This window comes from Mauremys mutica, chromosome 13 (assembly GCF_020497125.1).
Source record: "Mauremys mutica isolate MM-2020 ecotype Southern chromosome 13, ASM2049712v1, whole genome shotgun sequence".
Taxonomy (NCBI): Eukaryota; Metazoa; Chordata; order Testudines; family Geoemydidae; genus Mauremys; species Mauremys mutica.
In genome coordinates this window covers 38,566,168-38,589,439 of record NC_059084.1, presented here as the reverse complement: position 1 = coordinate 38,589,439, position 23,272 = coordinate 38,566,168, and the positions used below count along the sequence as shown (strand labels likewise).

Here is a 23,272-nt window from a genome sequence, read left to right as displayed (position 1 = left end):
TGTATGGAGATAGATAGATAGATAGATAGATAGATAGATAGATAGATAGATAGATAGATGAGTGTGCATTTGGATGGATGGATGGATGGATGGATATTGATGTGAATTGGCTAAGCTTAATTAAAGTCAGTGTGGCTACATCAACTCATACCAGCTGATGAAAATAAAAAGAGTAACAGAGCTTGTAGTTTTTAGCCTAGAAAAATGCAGGCTGAGAAGGATCTGGTTACCCTCAATAAATACATCAAGGAGGTAAACTGCGGGGAGAGAGACAAGCTATTGAAGCTAAGGAATAAAGTTGCCGCAAGAACACATAGGCAGGGAACAGCTTCCCCATCAGAGGAGTGGGGGGCAGACAACCTATCCAGTTAGAAACTGGAGCTGGGTCAGTTTACGAATGGGATGATATGACAGGGCTGCCTGCAGTAACCAGGACTGGATTGGACTGGACTATACTGAATGACCCAGAGGGTCCCTTCCATTCCTGTGTCCCTATGACCTGGCCCATAATGCCTACATGCAAAATATTTTTTCCTCTTCCTTCTTCAGATGAGCTATATCAGTGAAACTGCACAGGGGAATCACAGCATGGTGACCCAATTCATTTTCCTCGGCTTCTCCCAGGATCCAGTGATGCGAGCAATACTTTGTGTAGGTTTCTCCATTATCTACACCATCTCCCTGACGGGCAACAGCATCATCATCCTCATTACAATGCTGGACTCGGCTCTCCACAGCCCCATGTATTTCTTCCTCTGGAATCTGTCCTTCCTGGAGAGCTGCTACATCTCTGTCACCATCCCCAAGATGCTGGTCAACTTTGTCTCTGAGGAGAGGACCATCTCCTTCACTGGGTGTGCCATACAGATGCACTTCATCCTTTCTCTTGGGACAGCAGAGTGCTACCTGCTGGCTGCAATGGCCTATGACCGCTACAGGGCCATCTGCTCCCCTCTGCACTACCCCACCATTATGAATCCCAGAGCCTGCGCCAAGATGGCCGCTGCCTGCTGGCTCTGTGGAATCCTGATGCCCATGGGCAAAGTGATTTGGATCTTCTCCTTGCCCTACTGTGGGCCCAACGAGATCAACCACTTCTTCTGCGACATCCACCCTGTGCTGAAGCTGGCCTGTGGGGACACCTCCAGGAGCGAGGTCTTCATTGTACTAATCAGCCTAATAATCACTGTCATCCCCTTCCTGATGGTGTTGGTGTCCTATGCCTGCATCCTCTACACCATCCTGAAGACGACTTCATCCGAGGGAAGGCACAAAGCTTTCTCCACCTGCTCCTCCCACCTCACTGTGGTCATCTTGTTCTACGGCTCAGCCTGCGCTATGTACCTGCGGCCCAAGTCCAGCCACATAGCGGATGTGGACAGAGTGGTGGCCCTGTTTTATACCGTCGTCACCCCCACGTTAAACCCCATGATCTACAGCCTAAGGAACCAGGAGGTGAAGGCTGCTCTGAGAAGACTAATGCGGAGGAAAAGGTTTTCATGAAAGATTTAAAATCTTTGGGGCTGTCCAGTTCAAATTAGGACTTTTTATCAAAATAAAGTATAATTACCAAACAGTTTCTTCTGCCTGGGTTTTCACATTGCAGCATCTTTTCTCTCCTCTCATGTCTATGATTCTGTTATATGAGCACCTGTCTGAAAACTAAAGCCAGGCAGCTGAACAACTTTCTTTCTTTCTTTCTTTCTTCCTTTCTTTCTTTCATACAGATGCTTAGGAATAATTTACTGATGCCAATGTTGACACTCTGGGGGATTGTCCGCATGGGGATACTCAAGAAAGTTAATCCAAATTAACAAAAGGTGGAAATTAAAAGTAGATTAGCTAAACTGCATTAAACCCTTCTGTGGACACTTCCATTCAGAATTAAAGTGGCCTTACTTTGGTTTAGCTTAACTCACTTTGGAAGTGGAATTAAACTGACCTAAATTCAGGCCATATTAATTTTGAATGAGAGTGTCCACACATGGGTTTAATGCAGTTTATCTAAACCTCTTTTAATACACATTTGGGCCTGCTCTACATGAAAAAGTTAGATTGACCTAGCTTTATTGGTTGGTTTTGGTGATCTGGGTGAAATGGAATGTTGGCTTGGAGGTGGAGGGGTTCTTATGGGCAGTTAGTTCAGAATAGAGCTGAGTGCAATTTTTTGGCTAACTAGTTTATTCACTGAAAAATGCTGTTTTGGGTCAACCTAAACTATTTGTGAATTTGGGCTGAATTTGCTGAATAGTTTTGTGCAAACCAACAGTCTTTTTTGTTCTGTTTCGACCTCCTGGCATTTTGACAAAAGCAAAGCAAAGGATTCCAGCTCAGCCCAGAGAAGGGGGTGCACCATGATAACCTTTAGCCTAGCAGGTACAGGACTCCCCTGAGTTGTGGGAGACCCAGGTTCAATTCCCCCTTCTGTCAGATGTGTAGTAGCGATTCAAACAGCAATCATTTGCACTGCCTGTGAATGCCCTGGCTGTGAGGATATTCTTGTGTGGGTCTTTCACAATCTCTCCTCTTCTAGCTGTTCCTCTTTGTATAAATAATTAAATGGTCATTAGAGCAAGGACTTGAACTTGGATATCAAAGATTAACATACCACAATGCAGAAAGAAAAGCACACTTCACCAGACACATTGCAACTGGTGACGCAATATCAGCTTGGTCTCTTCCTACTTAACTCCCCAAAACTCTTTCCTTTGATAGGGAGTAGGACTGTCGGGGACCAGACCATCTCGGAACAGTTGTTCCCTGAAAACTGTGCTGCTAGGCAACCAGCGAGCCCAGCCGCACTGCCTGCAAACTCAGAGTGGCCATAGCCCCTGACTGGTAGCTGGTTTAGCGATCCTGCTCATAAGCCTGGTCAACAGCGGATCAGTGGCTGCTCACTGAATACCATCCCTGCATCTGTGCTCACCCTTGTCCTAGTCCTTGTTTCAGCCGGCTTCCAGCCCCAGCTCCTGCTTTGTTCATTTGTGGGAAAGAAAAAACCTGGCATTTGGCTTCTGTTTCTCCAATGCTGTCTGTAGCTCCTCCTCTGGTTTATGAAACCTGTTTAACCCCCAGATCAGTCATTTGGCTTCTGTGCCTCCAGTACTGACCCTCAGCTGATTCCCTGGCCTCTGCTCAACCTGGAGACAACTCTAACTGGTAAGCTGAACTCTCACTTCCACCACTAAGCCGGACCACCCACAGTCCAGTCAGCTACAGGGACAAAGAAATGGCTGCGGGGGAAGGATAAACTACCTTCCAACCACTGATCCCACTATGTGTTCTGTTTCCAGTATCCCAATTTACCTGTTTACTTATGGAACTTCCTTTATAGTATCTCATTTTACATGATTGATAAACTAAAGGGAGTTTTAACCCAGTCATTATTACAAAGACCATCTGTGGCAACAAGCAATTCCCAATGAGTTAAAAACGCCTTTCATCTCACAATCTACAGAAATTATCTGCAACAACCCATTTCCTGATAGCGCAAGGTATCAAGATGGAATGTGTTGGTGCTCCATTTGCCCCATTGCTCCCATGCAGTATAGTGCCCTGCACCATCTCTTGTACAGGCATACTGCACATATATACCAACTAGTGACTCAGAGTCCCCATAGTGATGGACCGATAAAGTTGGGTCCGTGTTATCTGTTACACTTCGGTGGAAGGCCTATTATATTACTTATACGTTACAATTAGTGGTTGTGCTTTATGTATCTCTGCCCCCCTGAACCATCACACTATACATTGTAGGATTAGTATAGTCAATGATAAGCCAACAGCCACAATGACCCACAGTAACATTGACAGCCCTGACCACTGTCATATGGTCCAACATCTAGGACACCACCAAAAGCACTGCTTCTCTTCCTTCAACAGGGTTGAGATTCTTTTAACACCATTCTGGAGAATATATTTTAAATGTGTCCAATTGTAGGCAGCTACATCGAGCTGTTCCTGCAATTTTTGCATGTTTTTGTCCATATCATAAGTCCACTGGATATTCACAGAAAAATGGGGGATTGTCCAAACTAGTTCAACCACTTGGTATGGAATCTGGTAGTATCTCCTGGTTCGATCACTCACAATTATCAGTTCCACACATCCATTCATGCAACATAGTCCTGAAAGCAGCATATAGATGTGTGTAACTTGGCCATGTGCTGGTGTAATTGAGCCCCCTATGTATATACCCCATATACATCAAACCACACTCCTTTGCCAAAAGCCACTAATCATGCTCTTCTATGGCCATGGGGGAGGGACACATTCAAATATTTTCCCTGGGCAAACAATTGCTTAACTTAATAATTGACCAATTTACCCCATTCCACTCTCCCCTTTTATCCCCCAATGGTTCCCAGCAAACTCCTTCCTTTCTCATTATTCCCTTTGGACTCATGGGGAGCATCTTAGTTACCATCCCATTCCAAGGTACCACGGTAACTATTACACAGGTGCTAGCCCCACAGGTCAGGGATGTTATTTTCCATGCGAATTGATATGTTTTTGCAAATATGGATTAATATGGGCGAGCTTCACTATTTAAAGCCACCCATAACATTCATTAACATGGTTAGTTGCGCACTTTGTATTCCCATACACACCTCCTCCCAGGTTAGCCTTCTGAAGCCATCCCCCACCCACATCACGAGGTTTCCTGTCCTTGGAGTTAGCCGCAGGTTCACCTCTGATGCCCTTTTCCACCCCCTCGTGATTGCAGACAGCTGCTGTGCCAGTAGTTTATTAACTTGTTGTTGAAGTTTCACATTTTGGCTTATCAATTCCTTAGTTACCCAACTGTCCCCCAGGTTCCATGCACCCAACCCTGTGTTCCCTGCTGCCCACAGATCCCTTTTCAGGTGACGATTCCATCGATGTGCCCTCACCCACCAATTAAATTGTTGCTTCAACAGGGGATTCCGGGGGCCTGGGATCTTCGGCAGCAGGGGGTCCTTCCGCTCCGGGACCCACTGCTGAAGTGCAGCCGGGTCTTCAGCAGTAATTCGGTGGCAGCGGTCCCCCGCCGTGGGTCCTCGGGGCACTTTGGCGGCGGGTCCCACTTTGGCGATAAGGACCCCCCGCCGGCGAAGACCGGGAGCGGAAGAAGCAAGAGTTTTCCGGGGCCCCTGGAGTGAGTGAAGGACTCTGCTCCAGGGGTCCAGAAAAACTCTTGTGGGGGCCCCTGTGGGGCCCGGGGTCTGGGGCAAATTGCCCCACTTGCCCCCCCCTCTGGGCAGCCCTGTGCTTCAACCCTTCTATGTATGAACTGTAGTTGGGATGTACTCGGTCCACTCACCATTCTTTGGGGTGTACCACCCTTGTAATAGACTGAAAGCACACACTGAAGAGTGCTGGTTGCACCTGCTCCCACAATGGCTCCCACATGTTCACCTTTTGGGGAGTATTTCCAGCTCCAGGCTGCAGCCAACTCAAATTTGGATTTTCCCAGCTTGGCATCCATGTCACCTGTAGGGTTGCCTTCTGCAAAGTGGTTAAATTATCATATACCCAGCGTCCCAGGTGAGATGTTATGCCCAACATGATATGTACATAACTGCACACTCAGGGATTTTCCTCTTTGTAGGTACCATTATCATTACACTCGGTAACATCACATCCTAATTGTGGGACCCCATAACCCAAAGGAGGTTCATACACCCTAGGAGACCAGAGGGTTATGTTTTTAGACCATCCACAACAAACCACATGTCTGGATGACTGTATTTCCACTGTCATTGACCATGGCATAGCCTAGGGAATACCACACAATATTTCCTGATAAATGTTATATTCTCCACCAAGCTGGGACCCTCGCTTCCAATCCATGCACCACTTATATTGATACTGCCAAATTCCCATGGTAGGATCAGTGGTACAGTTTTCTATGAGTAAATCCTTTAAGTCCCCATTTGCCTCATTACCACAACTTGTGGGTTTAGTAGTTCATGTTTCCTCCTTTTGCCACCTCACATTGCAGGATCTGGGTAGGGCTTATGTAGCAGATCGAGCACTCACCGGCCATGGTGCCTCCTGCTGGCCACCTCAGGAATTAGCTCTTTCAGCCCCAGAGCCCCCTCTGCAGGCCAGTGTCTCACCTGCCTCAGGCCCCCATGTTCCTCCCAGACCCTGGTGCCCTTTACCTTGAGATTCTGCTCCAGCAGTATCCCCACACTCTGGATCTCCCCTCCCAGGGGAACCCCCAACCCTCTATACCCACCTTGCTTCAGTGGCTACTGCCAGTGATCATCTGGCACCCTTTCTCTGGGGCAAACTGCAGTCTGTGATGGCCACTCATCATTGGCAAGGAGGTTGGACCAGCTGCCTCTGCCTATCCCCGGGCTGCACCTCTGCAGCCCCAGTACCTGCTTAGGCCTTAACAAGGCCTCAGCCTGGGGAGATGCCAGGTTGGAGCTTCCCAGCTCCTCTTGCCTTTCCCCAGCACTGCTCTGCTTCAGGTACCATGTGGCCTCAGGCAGCTAAATCCTTTCAACTCCAAGGGGAGCAGGGTGACTGCCCTGCTACAGCTTACAATAGCAATAATTGTGATTAGCATCAATGATTGTTCCCTTCCAGATCAGGGGTCTTTGGTTTCCTTCGTGGGAGCACCTATAAGATGCATGCAATACAATATATATGTCCTTTTTCTGAACTCCCATTCTGTGCCTTTTTATTTGTGTGCAATGAACCCAGTCCCACCCTCCATTCTCTGTTCCCGGCAGCAGCAGGCTGGGCTCTAATCAATCAAGGACTAGATAAGAGCTCCTTCCTTTAGGAGCTGGGAATGGATGGTGTTCTCTTGGAATCCGATACATCACGTAATCTCCCACTTTGAGTAGATCATGCTCCCCAGGGAGGTCATATCCTGCTTTGACCTTTGCTGCTCCTTATTTATTTCACCAAGCCACTGCCTGCTGTACTTGCCTTACATGGGTAGTCAGTGTCTTTAATTCCTTTTTAAATGGTATTACTTATGGACCCCTATCAGGATTATTTTATTAAACAACACATATAATTTCATAATAAAATGTACATTGTGTATTATTACTTAATTTTTACCTTACATTAACTATAATAATACATTCATTATACTAATTATTTATTACAAAAAATTATTTGAATTTAATATGTTAAATCAGGCTTCTTGTGCACTTCTCTCCTGCTGTTGTTTCAGAGTGCATGATCCTTTCCTTTGAGGAAACCTTTAGGGAGGTTGTTTGGCCCTGGTAGTATTACAGGTGACAAAGAGGTCTACATGTGTTAACTCTCCTTGTATAATATCCCCCAAAATAACAGTGATAACAAGACAAACACAAAACACACAACACAATCTTTGTCGTGGGAGTACACCCCGATGTTCTGGATTGTTCTCCCGTTGGCGCCAGTTTCTCTATACTGTGTTTGAAAAACAAAAGAAATATTTCCTAGCCCCCCGGTGGAGACAGTTTATTGCTTAAAACATCCTTTCCGTGATTTCAGCTGTGGGGAATGGAACCATTTTAGCTATGGCTTGTTTTGTTTGCCAGCCCTAATTGTACCTGATATACTGTTGGGCTGGCTCGCTTCATAATGGTCACTCAGCCTTTCCATACGAGCCTAATGGGGGAGAATCCTGCACCTTTTAATTCCTCGGCTCTTATTGGCATTAAGACAAATGGCAATAATGGTGACTAGTTTCTTCCCTGCCATTTCCACCCCCTTCTTTAGTTTATTTTTGATGCTGTGGCTCATGCACTCTACCTGCCCAGCAGCCTGCAGGTGAAAGGCAATATGGAACAAATGTGTCATTCTGGTGAGCTCGGTGATGTCCCCCATCAGGATTGACCAGAAAGTGGCTCCTTGATCAGAGTCAATTACCTGTGGGACCCCCCAGCGAGTGATAACCTCATTTTCCAGTTAGGGTTTTACAAACCGGGAGTGTTGGTTTATGATTTTTTAAAAGGAACATTATATAATTACACACACATATATACACATATACATTTTTAAAAAAATTACTTAATATCCCTTGCACTACTCCAATTAATTTTATAGACGTGTACACAGATGACATTTCCATTTTATGCAATCAAGTCAAGTTCCAGTGGAAACCCCTTATATTCTTTTAGTCATTTTGATTAAATTGTCCAATTGTCAAATAATTTAAACCAGATTGTCTCGCGGAATTGATTAGCTACAGAGCACTTCAGTGGGGAAAGGGCCCATTTTCCTTCAGAATAGCTGTAAAGGCTTCTGGGGATAAAACAGAGTTGCGCTCGCAGTGGCTACCTGACCCCTTTGTATAATTTATTTAGCTACCAGGTTCCACCCAATGTGAATGTACCGAGTTGCACATATAGTTACATTTACATAACTGGGTTTTATTATCACACCAAGAATTCCCTTCTTATATTACCACAAGTGTTACCTTTTAACATTTCCATAACTCCCAACTGTTTACTTCCCTCCAACCTCTGCAGTACTATTTTCTGCAAAAGCTGCTTTTAACTCTTCACTCTCTTTCTTTAAATCACTTACTTCCACATTCAGTTTATCACATCTGAGCTTTATTATATTAGCCTTTGCTGCCGTGGCTTTTAAAGTTTCACTGCCAGCATGTTTTTGTGAACTTAAACCTTCCAGTCTCTCACTCAGTGCTGTGTTTATCAGCTGCTGTTTCTGCAGCATCACTGAGTTCATTCTTATGCTTTTTGCTTAAAGTGGTGCAGTCTGCTGATAAAGACTAAGCCACCAAGTACAATCCCGGCAACATAGCTGCCTTAGTCTGTGCTTTCTTTACCTTGGGATTGTTCAAAACGGCAGGAAAACATTTGTCTCTATGGTCGCCCATGCGTCTTTTACTCTATTTCAGTGGAATACAGCAGATCCCTGTCATGCTTTGTCCACAAAACCATTTCACATAGGTATCCAAAGTACCGGTACACTCCATTAAAATGTCAGAAAAACCAAAGTGCAAAAGAGGGGTGGGGTGGAAAGCGACCAATTAACACAGTGAGGTTGTTTTAAAGTATAGGCTAACAAAGGCAAATTTAGCAAACTGAAAAGAAGAAGAAGAAAATAACCTATTTCTTTTGGGAGGTCAGCTTCAGTGGTAGGGGGATGTCACAGTAGAAGTGGTTAATCTCATGGGATCTGCGGAAGTGTATGGTGAACACCATGCTGGTCAGACCAAAGCACAAGAGGAGACCACTGAGCCAGGATGTGGCACCCAATCCCATGGACACCTTCCTGCTCATGTCCACTGGATAATGCAGAGGTTGCATATTGCAACATAGCGATTGTAGGCCATGGACTCCAGGAGAAAGCACTCTGACCACCAAGGAAGAAAGAGAAATAGTTTTTCACAGCACAGCCAATGAAAGAGATGGTCTGATCTTCCGAGAAAAGGATGGCCAACATTTTAGGAATGACATGTACCAGATCCAGAGGTGGAACTACAGGGGCCCTAGGGCCAGGCAGCCCAGCACCATCCAGCACCCCCTACAGGGCGGACCGCTGCCGGGGCAGAAGCTGTTGAGGCGAGCAGGGAGGGAGCTGTTTAAGAGCCGTGCTGGAGGCACAGCATCCAGTCTGTTCTCCCGGCTGGTAAGCCGGGCTTCTGCTGCCTCCTGGGGCTCCTGCTGCTGGCTGGCGCTGGTGCCAGGTGAGGCAGGTAGGTGAGGGGCTGGCTGGGGGTGTGCTGTAGGGGAGGCGTCCGTGTAAGCCTGTCCTGCTGCCCTGCTCCTCTGGATGCCGGGCAGCACAGGTGCATTCCCTGGCGTGCATTACTGCTGGTGGCGCCTGGAAAAAGGCCAGATGAAGGAAGCGGCAGGCCAGAGGGTCTCAGCTCTCACATGCTGCTGTCGCCACAGCTCTCTTTGGCAGTGAACAGGAGCAGTGGCAGGGCAGGGATGCGTCCACCAGCCAGCTAGGTAAGGTAACCCAGCGGCCACGACTGCGACTGCCCCAGCCCCTCCCCTCTCCTCCCCCCGTGCACTGCCCCTTCACACACACCCGTCCCCAACTCCCTGCCCTGAGCCTGTCCTGTCTTTAAAAAGTTTCCATGCAGCGTTCTGGGATTTCACTTTTAGTGCTGTACCTTTTAATTTCACTAACATCCTCATTTTTGTGTAGTTCCCCTTTCTGAAATTAAATGCTTCAGTGTTGGGCCGCTGTGGTGTTTTCCCCACCACAGGGTTGTTAAATTTAATTATATTATGGTCACTATTACCAAGTGGTCCAGTTATAGTCACCTCTTGAACCAGACCCTGTGCTTCACTTAGGACTACATGAAGAATTTCCTCTCCTCTTGTGGGTTCCAGCAGTAGCTGCTCCAAGCACAGGGGTGGCTCCAGGCACCAGCACGCCAAGCGCATGCCTGGGGCAGCAAGCCACAGGGGGTGCTCTTCCGGTTGCTGCGAGGGCGGCAGGCAGGTTGCCTTCGGCGGCTTGCCTGCGGAGAGTCTGCTGGTCCCGCGGCTTTGGCGGACCTCCCGCAGGCTGCTGCCGAATCTGCAGTACCGCGGACCTCCCGCAGGCAAGTCGCCAAAGGCAGCCTGCCTGCCGTGCTTGGGGCGGCAAAATACCTAGAGCTACCCCTGTCCAAGCAGCAGTTATTTAAGGGGTAAAGCAACTTCATCTCTGCATCTTGTCCTGAGGTGATATGTACCCAGTCAATATGGGGATAGTTGAAATCCCCCATGATTATTGAGTTTTTATTTTAATAACCTCTCTAATCTCCCTCAGCATTTCACAGTCACTATCACCATCCTGGTCAGGTGGTCAGTAATATATCCCTACTGCTATATTCTTATAATTTGGGCATGGAATTACTATCCATACAGATTCAATGGTACAGTTTGGTTCATTTAAGATTTTTACTTCATTTGATTCTATGCTTTGTTTCACATATAGTGCCACTCCCCCACCAGCACCACCAGTTCTGTCCTTTCGATATATTTTGTACCCTGGTATTACTGTGTCCTATTGATTAGCCTCATTCCACCAAGTTTCTATGATGCATGTTATATTAATATCCTCCTTTAATACAAGGCACTCTAGTTCACCCATCTTATTACTTAGACTTCTAGCAATGGTATTTAAGCACTTTAAAAACTTGTCACTAGTTAGCTGTCTGCCATTACCTGATGTAATTGAATGGGACTTTTTTTCATTTGACTGTTTCTTGTCAGATCCTACCTGTTTTTTATTATCTTTCATCCTCTCCTCCTTATTAGGACACAGAGAATCTCCATTAGTAGATTCTATTCTAAGGCTTGTCTCTATCCTAACCATGTGCTCCTCTGCACCAGTCAACTTTCTCCTAGCCCTTAATTTAAAAACTGCTCAACAATTTTTTTTTATTTTAAGTGCCAGCAATCTGGTTCCATTTTGGTTTAGGTGGAGCCCATCCTTCCTGTATAGGCTCCCCCTTTCCCAGAAGTTTCCCCAGTTCCTAATAAATCAAAAAACTCTTTCTCCCTGCACCATTGTCTCATCCACGCATTGAGACCCTGCAATTCTGCCTGTATAACTGGCCCTGCCTGTGGAACTGGAAGCATTTCAGAGAATGCCTCCATGGAGGTCCTGGACTTCATTCTCTTACCTAGCACCCTAAATTTTGCCTCCAGGACAGCTCTCCTATCCTACCCCGTGCCATTGGTACCTAAATGTTCCATGACCACCGGATCCTCCCCAGCACTACACATAAGTCTATCTAGATGTCTCCAGAAATCCATAACCTTCATTTCAAGCACACAAGCCACCATGCGGTTATCTCAGTCATCGCAAACCCAGCTATCTATGTTTTTAATGATCAAATCACCCGTTATTAATACCTGTCTCTTCCTAATAACTGGAGTTCCCTCCTCTGGAGAGGTATCCTCAGTGCGAGAGGATCAGGGCCAGCTCAAGGCACCAGTGGAGGAAGCACGTTCCTGGGGCAGCACATGATAAGAGGCGGCATTCTGTCCATTCTTGGGGCGACTCAGTCCGGGCGCTGTTATTTTTTTTTTGCTTTGGCAGTTTGGGCGTCTCTTTTTTTTTTTTCCGCTTGGGGTGACCAAAATGGTAGAGCCAGCCCTGGAGAGGATACTACACCATCATCTGGAAGGAGGGGATCATTTTCCTCTGCTCCAGTTGGATGTTCTCCTTCCCTGAGACTTTCATCCTCCTCAACAGTACAGAGGCTGTCAGACTGCGGGTGGGACCATTCTACTGTATCCCGGAAAGTCTCATCTATGTACTTCTCTGTCTCCCTCAGCTCCTCCAGTTCAGCCACTCTGGTCTCCAAAGCCTGTACATGTTCTCTGAAGGACAGGAGCCCCTAGCACCGAATGCACACATTCACCGCCTGCCCATAGGGCAGGTAATCATACATGCTGCATTGGGTGCAATAAACGGGGTAGCCCCCACTCTGTTGCTGATCTTCTGCCAGCATTCTCCTTTTACTCCTGCAGCTCGTTCCTTTGTTGATGTTTTGTTTTTATCGGGGGTGTTTTGGGCTTTCAGTTTAAATTATGCTAAGTGTATCTAGCCCCCCTCAGACTCATACTCTAAATTCACTCGCAAAACTCCCCTGATAGCCACTCCTGTTCGCTAGCTCCTCTGGTCGCTTAGGAGTGGCCTTCTTAAAGCTGTCGACTTCCTGAGTAGCCTCGCCCCCCTGGTTAAAAGTTGATGGGTGCTAAAGGCCTAAACCGCTCCAAATTCCTGAGGAGGAATAGTAAGGGGTATTTTGCAGTTTGGGGTGCTCTAGAACCTGCTGTATTTGTGTGTGCTTGAGAGTAGATAAAGCAGTGACTAAGTACAGCCATTCTGTTGGGAGTACAAGGAATTAAATAAAGTACTGGCTTTAAGTGAAAGCACATGGTTTTAATTTTTTTGTGCCAGCCATATAGCAGATGGAAGTGCTGCATCTCCCTTGGTTTGTCGTGATACTGAATCTCAGAGAGTAAAGTTACCATGAGCTTGGGGTTCGGTGGAACCTCGGGTAACAAGGGTTACCAAGAGCTTTGGATTCAAGGGGAACCCTGTGTAACACCACAGTGCCTCATGGGAGTTGAAGTACAGGTGCCAGCCTCACACCCGGTCTCAGGTACGTTGCCTCATGAATTCCAGTTGCTTATCACCCTGCCGGCTCAGCTGGGGAATCAGGCTTCTATGTTTGCTCCCTTTAGGAACCTGGGGCCAGTCATATCGTGGCCTAAACACAGACTTGATTTAATCTGATCTTACCTTTCACTACAAGCTGAGTTAGACTGACTTTAGAGTTGAGTGGAAAAACCACAAGATTCCACCCTGAGACAGGTCAGGGCGAAAGGCCCGAAGCAGTGCACCCAGAGAGAACAGAAATGGGACAGAGGTGCAGCTAGCCCTATAATGATGACACCCTAGCTGTTCTGTAGCACCTACATTCTCCCACAGCACCCTTGGTTCTCTGGCACTCAGGTGCATCAGGCCGGAGGGTTGAAAGTGAATCGATGTTTTTGGATTAACTATGGAAAATGAACAATGAAATCAGCACAGTATCCCAAATGTGATTTTCTTGGATATTAAACACAGTCTATTGAGTTCTAACCTCCAGATGTTCAGGTTTTAACATACAGGAGACTCATGTGTTGACAACGCAAAATTGCATTATAGAATATCTAGCCAGGTGTTCACTAGAGCATCTGAACATCTTGAACAGAGTTTTATCAATGGGATGGGATAACAATAGAAATCATCAATTTCATTCAGGCCACAGAATACTGACAATGACATGAAGAATATAAAGATAGTAACAGCTAAACAACCATTTATCCATGTTCCAGCTGCCAGTCAGCGGCAAAAGATGGTATTTATAAGAGCTGAATAATGAAAGGGTTTATATATCGCTAAATACAAATCTTAAGACATGGCTGCTAGGCGAGAGCATTCTGTAGCTGCCAGAACACCAAAGAAATACATTTGTGTCATGCAGCCACTGACGGAGATGGTTCTGTCCCCAGTCAGGAGACTGGCCACTATCCTGGGCAGGATGATGGAGCTGTAGCAGGTCTCCAAGCAGGATAAATTCCCCGGGAAGAGGTAGATGTGCATGTGCTGCTCAGTCACAATTAACGCCATGACGAGGCTGTTCCCAGACACAGTTGCAGGAAGAGAAGAATTTGTAGGTCAGGGAGATCCCCGAATCCCAGGAGGATGAATTCTGTGAAGGTTTGGTTTCCCCAGTCTCTGTCTGCCATGGCTTGAGTCTAGGACCAAGAAAACAAGCTGTGCAATCAAATTGGTAGAACATAGAGCTGAAAGTTAATCAAGTGTCAGGAATTCATTCCATATATTTTCAAAAACTCCTCTCCCTCTTCTGGTTACCCCCTTAAATATATAAGGCTAAATATAGATTTCAGAGCAAAGTGCCAGGAGTCTCAGTCTGAGAACAGGTCTTTGGTATCCCTGCAGACTCATCCTCTGCCATGTCAGAGCAATAATTATGATAACAACAGCCCATTTCCCTGGTAGCCTAATTAGTGATGTGACTGATCAGACCCCTTCTTCATCCACTGTCATATCTTGTCTGTTGACATACTGGGACTTAACAACAATACTTCAAAGCAGCATTGCACTGGTGGCCATGGACAGAATCATGTCATGTCTTAGGAGGAGTCAAAATCAATGAGTCCATAAACTCAAACCTTGGACTGAGATTTTCAATAACATCTAGTGTCCTTAGGCACCGATCTTCTGTTAGAATTTTTGGAAGTTAATTTAATAATCGATCTTGGTAAAATCAGAATTTTAGTGTTCTACAAGGAAAAGGAATATTTATTTTCACACACACACCCCCAAGAGATCAGTTTATGTCATAAATTATGACATGGAGTCAGTTGTTCCTTACTTCATGTAATGATGATGATGATGATGACGGTGGTGGTGACATGATGAGGGACTGGCAATGCCTTTTCTGTTTCACATTCGCATTTCCTGTGTTAACTCTGAAGCAATAATGGCACACAGCTCTCTTCACGGTGGATTTTAGGAAAGGGCAAAACCAGGCTGATGTGCAACCCTAACTGGGGAGGGACTCTCCACACTGCGTAACGACTGTGGAAGCAGGGAAAGAATTAACAAGGATTTGAAGGGGATTTTAATGCATGTCAGTCAGTTAGCAAGAGTTAGGCTAGCTGTGACCCTAATGACGTGAGATTTGTAGAAGCAAAGATAGTGTGAGGCAGAGGGAACGAACTGTGTAAAAAGTTATTACGACCTTGCAACTTGATAACCAAATATGCAGGCTGGCGTCTTCTAGGAGTGAGACAAATAAGATAGCAGAAAGGCTTATGTATAAACAAAAGGTAGTGTTGCTCTTTATTGTCTGTATTATTGTTAGTTATTGTCTGTAACAAAAGTATAAAGGCTTGCTGTAATTGTTTACCAGTTGAGAGACCTGTCCGGGACTGGGGCGACCCTGTGTCCTAAGGCACTCCCTCCCTCTATTGTAATTACTAGAGAAAGAATAAAGTATTTGATTTTGCTGCACCCAAAGAAAAAGCGAGAACTGAGTTTTTCTCCGACACGACTGAGGGCTGATAATACAGGAATGAGCAGGGCACTGGGGAAGAAAGATGCTGCCCCTGAACTCAGAAACAATCTGTCATGTGCTAAATGTGATCTAGGCTAGTAACATGTTATCACCACTTGTCCCCCAGGGGAACTCACACTGAGCCAGATCCCCCATTGATGTCAATCGGCCATAGCTCAATTGGAGTCAATGGGCCAGTTCCCCAGCTGAGGACCATTGAGAAGACATGATCTCCTTACTGTATGGTCCATTCTATGCATCTGATGAAGTGAGCTGTAGCCCACAAAAGCTTAATCTCAAAAAAAATTGTTACTTTCTAAGGTGCCACAAGTACTCCTGTATTTTTTAAGGGAGGGAAGTGTCCTGTTGGAATTTTGTGGTTCCCAAATGAGTTAGATGCCGGGCAGAATCAAGGATCTTCGATTCAATTTGATTCAATTAGATTAGATTCAATTCAAATCAACAAGGCTTTATTCAATGTGCACAAAGGTAGAGCCCCTGGTACAAAAATCAGGCAGAGTCCCTCCAGCAACGAGCCCCTCCCATTGCTATTTTACAGCACATGGCAGTTACATAACAAGTTACATAACACAAACCTCTAATCAATCATATTTAACCTTTCTATATATGGATTTGTTCATCACATGCTTATACTTCTCCACTCCACATGTTGAGCTCACCCCCCTTCCCTTGGCCTTTTCTAGAATGTTCCTAGGGTGGTGAGCCACAGCATGCTTCCCTATGTATAAGTACCTTCTAAATCACACACGCATACCCTTCAGCTCCCCCATTTGGTTTTGGGGCTAAGAACAATTCTTAGACCCCACTAACACCACTTCCTTGTATTTATTAGGAGCAATAAGTAACCTTATTAACACTTAATTAACTGCAATTTTGGTAACAGAATTAAATAATGCATAATAACAATAATAATAATTAATTAATAATGAATTTCCATACCCATTGTGAGAACACAAGCCAAATCCATCTCCATGGAATCTTTCTTCCCACAATAGCAAACCCTTTTATCCACTGAATCACTGTAATTGCCCTACCACGTCTTTTGTAATATTTTCTAATAGGCTTAACCCAATAGAAAGAACGAGATGTTTAAGCAAGGCTTGCCTGCCAAAGTTAATCACCCAAATCCACACCAGATAGTGGTGTTGGTAGTGGCCAAGGGAATGCTGGGAAATGTAGTTCTTTCCCTGCTCCAGGGCTGGCTCTATAGGCAAGGAGCTAACCAAGGAACTACAGCTCCCAGGGCCCCCTGTTGGTTCTCAGCTCCCAGGCTCGATCCCTGCTAGCAGCCGCCCCTGCAAATGGGCTGCCCCAAGCAGCTGCTTGCTTTGCTGGTGCCTAGAGTCGCCCCTGTGAAGGAGTTACCAAGAGAACATTGTGAGGCCCTGTCCAGGCTGATTCAAAGGTTTATTTTCTCACCCGCATCCTCTTCGCTGGCGTTTGGGTCTGGTTCAGTTCGGGGGTCCTGTGAGACACACTGAGATAACAATTTGCAATATTCAGCAAGCTGGTCACCCATGACATACAATTCACCCCCTCCAATGCACAGATGTCCTGACATCCTCATCGCCCATCCTGTCAGCATTTCAAAAGGAGATAAAGAATGTGGATTAGTAGGACTGTCTCTCATAGACATGAGAACCACTTGTAGGTTGATGACCCACGCTTTCCCTGTAACAGAAAACATCTGTTTGATTAGTTTGTTTTTAATGCTCTTTCTACTAATCCCGAACTCTGGGGATGGTAGGGACAGTGGAATTTCTGTTTGATCCCCAGTGCCCAGCATACTGTGGGAGAGGTAACAAGGGAGAGGTTGAAAAAGAATTTAGTTAAAGAGGATAGATACATTTATGGAACACCCTTTCCAATTGTCATCCCTACAATCTCTCAGGCACTTTGTGGGTACAGATTTCCGAACTCCTGAGCAACCCTTCAGGGGAACATTGGCCAAATCTAAGAGACCAGAAAACATAAGATGTTTACTTTAAAACAGGGTTTCCCAAAAAGGGAGCACTGTGCATAACTCTGGTAACCTCAGGAGAATCCTGCACTTTTCCTTTCCCAGTTCAAATAATTTATTTTCTGTTCCTTTGGGAGAGGCAGGAATCTCTCCAAAATGAGAATCCAACAGAGAGAAATGATCAAGCAACCCATACGGCTCACTCCAGGAACAGCACTGGAACTAGAGGCTATCCCAATACCTATTAGCAAACTGACCACCAGAGGGCATCTCATCGGAAACATGTTGAACATTTAATTCAAACAACCTCATTAGAACTGAGCTTCCAGCTACACTCCTCAGGCAGGTGCCAGGCAATCCAGAGGCGAATCTTGCCTTGTCCTTGTCCAGCTTCCACTCACTGGGGATGACCCAACTTTCAACCTTAGTTTAGTATAGAAACTCCCCAATATAATAACCTCTTGAGATATCAATGATGTGAGATACTGACCTTGGCAAATAATGCATTTTAGAAATCTTGGCCTACTAAGAAACATATTTATATAAGTTTGCCAGTCACAAATCTAGCATTCTCAAGCAAAGTCACTAAAACATAGTCCAATGCTCTAGCCACTGTTATTCGTCGTGCCCCCATTCACTCTACTGCTCCATCCTCAATGGCCCTGCACTGTCACCTTCTGCTGACACCTCCCACTGTGACCTCTGCAAGTCGGTCTCTCGAGGTTCCACCCAGCTCTCAGTGATTTCAGCTCTCAGTATGGGAACGACACTGCTAGCGCAGTGGGCTGTCTCCTCCACAGAAACACTGTCCAGTAGCAGGTGTAAGCACTTAGATCTGATTATCGGTGATTTCAGCTCTAGTGATCACTTAACAAACCAAAAGACTATCTATGGATCCTAATCACCTCTATCTTGAAACAGGCGAGTGGGACAGGTCAAATAATGCCTGTGACTCTTAGGCAGAGCCCACACCACCAAGCAAAACACCTGTGCTCCACCCTCTCTCTCTTCACTAGGATCTGGCATCCAAACCTCCTGCTTAGCGAGTGCAGTTCAGTTGCAGGTGACCCATGCTTAATTTGTAATGAAAGAGGTGCCAAGGCTCAAGCAAGTTTGTTACTTTCATAACTGATGTGGCAAGCCCAGAGGTCCCAGGGCTATGAACTGTCACGCCTAGAGGTGCTGGAGTAGTATAAGGGCCTTACCATCAATCAAATATTAATCCCGCCCTTGACCCCTTAAGCGCTGCCCACAGGAAATCCCGCCCCATGGGGTATTACTTCCAGGGTCAAGCCGGACACATGACTGGAAGAAAGGTGTGTCATGTGACCCCTCTAAGACCTCCTCCCACCGCGGTCTACCAATCAGGATGGCTTTTGCCCCATTATGACAGCCCCAAGAGGAGATTTGACCAACTGGGGGGAGTTCTGGGCTGGAGTGACCCATCCAGAAGTGGGTCGTGTTACTCCTCTAAGAACTCCTTCCACCAACCTCTACCAATCGTGATGGGGTTTGGCTGCAGAGGACTGCCCCAAAAGAAGATTTGACCAAAATAGGGCAGGGTCTGTGATGGGATGAACTGCCCAGAAAAGGGTCATGTGACCCCTCTAAGAACTCCTCCCACTGCCCTTTGCCAATCAGAGTGCAGCACCATCACCCCATAAGTCCCAGCACTGGCCAGAAGAGGCACGCGTGTTTTAGAAATCATGGAAAGGCTGAGAGGAAACATGGACTCCTTCACCACCCCTGTGAGAACTTTGGACTTTGTTTTAGCCCCAAGAGTCTTTGACCATCCTCGGAGAAAGCACTATATCAGCGACAGTTCCAAGGAGGAGGAGGGAGTGGCAGAGGGGAGCCCTTTGGCCCAGCTGTTGATAGATATGCCAGAACCCAAACCTGATGAGTGTGGTGGCCTCTCGTCGTCCACCTCCCTGGAGGAGGAAGGCGAACACAGCTTGGGGGAGTCACCGGTGGACAAGGTGAATGGAAAAGACATCGCTCAGGTAAATGAATTATTCAGAAGTGACGGTTGATGATGGGGTGTAATGGGGTTAGGAACCAGGGTTGTGTAAATCTAAAAACAAGCAGTGGGAACTTGCACTTGTTTATTGTCTGAAAATCTCTCGACAGCTCAATGATGCCTTTCTAGAGGACCTGGAGGCCCAGGACAGCATTGCAACAAGCAGCGAAGATGAACCGAGCCAGCCTTGTTTTTCCTCAATGCCGATACAAATTGTTGAAGAGGACTCAGAGGATGATGGCTATGAGGAGTTTAGGAGGAGGCTTGGCATGGAACTAACTTGTTGCCAAGAAAGCTAATGGCATTTTGGGCTTTATAAGTAGGGGCATTGCCAGCAGATCGTGGGAAATGATCATTCCCCTCTATTCGGCATTAGTGAGGCCTCATCTGGAGTACTGAGTCCAGTTTTGGGCCTCACTCTACAAGAAGGATGTGGAAAATTTGGAAAGAGTCCAGTGGAGGACAACAAAAATGATTAGGGGGCTGGAGCACATGACTTATGAAGAGAGGCTGGGGGAACTGGGATTGTTTAGCCTGCAGAAGAGAAGAATGAGGGGGTATTTGATACCTGCTTTCAGCTACCTGAAAGGGGGGTCCAAAGAGGATAGATCTAGATAGTTCTCAGTGGTTGTAGATGACAGAACAATGAGTAAGGGTCTCAAGTTGCAGTGAGGGAGGTTTAGGTTGGATATTAGGAACATCTTTTTCACTAGGAGGGTGGTGAAGCACTGAAATGGGTTACCTAGGGAGGTGGTGGAATCTCCTTCCTTAGAGGTTTTTAAGGTCAGGCTTGACAAAGCCCTGGCTGGGATGATTTAGTTGGGAATTGGTCCTGCTTTGAGCAGGGGTTGGACTAGATGACCTCCTGAGGTCCCTTCCAACCCTGATAGTCTATGATTCTATGATAACTGATCCAGTGTTATGTCGTGAGTGTAAAGTCATGCAGCTATTGTACGCATTGCTGTTTATGCTGTCCTTAATCACTGTCTTAGGGAAAAGCTTTTCAAAGATTGTGAGGGCTATGTCATCAGATGTGCCAGCCCAATGGCACCATGACTGTGTGACTTGGACTTCAGTGGATATAAACTGCAAGCTCCGGGGCCTGTGTGCTGAGCTGTGTTTGAAAGCTTATTATACACTGTTATTGCCATAGGTTATGCTATGCAATGTCTGTGCCTAACCCAAGAACATTTAGCACAATGGGTGACCTTGATAAAAGTTGTGCAATTCAGTGGAGACCCTGACTGTGTTTTAAAGAAAATGACCAAACCGGAAGATGCCTGCTTACAGCGTTATATTGACCGTCTGGTCCGCACAAAACGTTACAGGACCCTGCTTAAGAAAAAGACTATTTGTAAGAAATCTAAAAGGATTAAGATAGAGAATGGTGAGGGGACAAAGAGGTAGATTTTAAGAGAGGACAAATGTTTAAAGTCAATAATGTTTATAAGAGAAATGAAGATAAAACACTTTCTAGTAACCTAACAAACTAGACTTGGTTCAAGGTGGCATTCTAACCAAATGTTTCCAACAACAGAGTGGACCAAATTCTCAGCTTAGACCCCCTCCAAAGTCCAAAGCCTAGTTATAGCCCTGCCAACACCCCGGGTTTGTCATGTCTATTTAAATTGGATGCTCTCTGAGACTGTCTCTCATTCTGTGTTTAGACATGCCAGAGCACAATAGGGACAGGTTCCCGGATTGTTCTATTATGGAAAAAATAATTAAAACAACAATGTTGCTTTGTCAATATTCATAAAACTGCATTCAAGAGGGCATTTATCAGAATTACTGCTCCTCCCTAGTGCTCATTATACAGCATTGCCACCCCTTCCCCACCCCTTACCACCTGCTGTCCCTAGCGCCCATTATACAGTATAGCCAAACTTTTCCATCCCTCACCCTCTACCAGGGTAGCCATTATTCAACACAGCATCCATCATCAGTTGCCTCGTTCACCATCCAATGGCTCTTGCAGAGAATAAATGACTGTTTCTCAACCTCTCCGTCTGCTTGTGGGATCAGTATTTTGTGGCCAGTAGACAGCATAGGTAGGAAGTTAAGCAATGAGAATGGGCAGGCTGTGCCCTCTCCAGATCAGAAGGATGATGCTGTGATAGGACACTGGACCATGATGTAGGACTCCTAGATTCCATTCCCTGCTCAGCCACAGACCTTCTGTGTGGGTCTGGATGTTGTCATAGGTTTATTCCCCACTTTGAACTTTAGTGTTCACAAGGTGTGGACCTGCCTAGGCTCCTCTAAACTAAAATCCTAGTTTAGATCTAGTAAACGCTGCCACCAGCCAAGTTTTTAGTGTCTGGCACACTCCCTGTTTCCCCAACTTTCCCTGGGGAACACAGATCCAAACTCCTTGAATCTCAACACAAAGGGAAATAATCTATTCCCCTCCCACCTTCTTCCCCCCTCCCCTAGCCGTTGGGAGAGATCACCACAGATTCAAACTCCTTGAATCAAAACAAAGAGGGATTCACTTTTCCCCCCTCCCCTTCCCCTGAAAATCCAAACAAGGGAAGAAATCAATCAAGTTCTAAAAAGAAAAGATTTTATTAAAGAAAGAAAAAAAAGTACACTATCACTGTATTACCAGGATGCAAAAATACAGGGTCTAACTTATAAACCTGGAGAGGCTCTCCCCCCTGCTTTCTCAGAATAATCAAAGTAACAGCAAACAGAAATAAAGATATTTCTTCAGCAAACACACAATTGCAAATGTAGAAATCAATCAATAAGACTAAACCGCCTTCTAATACTCACTATATTGAATAGAAGAAAATACTTCAGGAAACCTTGGAGAACTTGAAGAATATGTCTGGCCTCTCTTAAATCCAAAGAGAGAACGGCAATCCAAACAAAGGACACAGATAAAGCCTTCCCTCCACAGAGATTTGAAATTATCTTGTCCCTTGATTGGTCCTCTGGTCAGGTGTTCATCAGGTTACTGAGCTTGTTAACCCTTTACAGGTAAAAGAGACTTTAACCCTTAACTATCTGTTTATGACAGGTGTGTGACATAATCTGCCTTGCACAATATGGGGATACTCGTCCCCTACATTCTGCCAGTAATTGTGAGGTGTCCTGTCATTTTATTTTTGTGATTCAATTTTATAAATTTTTGGAGGGAAACAACCAGTAAACATTGTGACAGCCTGTCCGTCATAACCACTACCATGCATTTCATAGAATAGGGAATAGAATTATGCCATTATGCAACTTTACCTCTTGTCAAAGACGCAAGAGAAGAGAATACAAAATTAGACAAACACTGCACATATGAGGGTGGAGGTAACAATACTAAAAAAGACACAAATTGGCAATAAGAGGAGGTGGGAAAAATGGGGGATAAGTGCAAAGGAAAAAGTAGAGGTCGGGTGGAATGGAAGCCTGGCATTATTTCCACATTCTTTCTACCAATGTTTCAAAAAACAGGGTCCGAATTTCTTCAAATTCATAGTTGCTCTCTGTGTTGATAAGCTATTCTTTCTTGAGGTATCTCATTGTTAATGACTGTGGGTTGTTCAGTTAGTATTTTGTTGAGGACCTGATACTGTAGCTAGATAGGGTGACATTAACATTTCCCATCATTGAAAACACAACAGGTTATGAAAATTCTGTGCACTCTGAAAAATCTTGGTGTCTCAAATGGAGCTACACAATCGCTGAGATATTGAAAAATAAATGTATGTTTTCAAATATTTTGTCATTC

General features: G+C 45.5%; 1 protein-coding gene across 1 annotated transcript; it reads left to right on the top strand.

Annotated features, from left to right (window-relative positions):
- Positions 1-549: 549 nt before the first annotated feature.
- Positions 550-1,503, top strand: LOC123348724 (olfactory receptor 10C1-like). The gene has a single exon (XM_044986337.1). It carries the CDS (start codon positions 550-552, stop codon positions 1,501-1,503), a length of 954 nt encoding a protein of 317 aa, XP_044842272.1.
- The last annotated feature ends 21,769 nt before the right edge of the window (positions 1,504-23,272 follow it).

Excerpts from the sequence above, each read along its gene's own strand:
- LOC123348724 (XM_044986337.1), top strand. The coding sequence starts at position 550 with ATGAGCTATATCAGTGAAACTGCACAGGGGAATCACAGCATGGTGACC.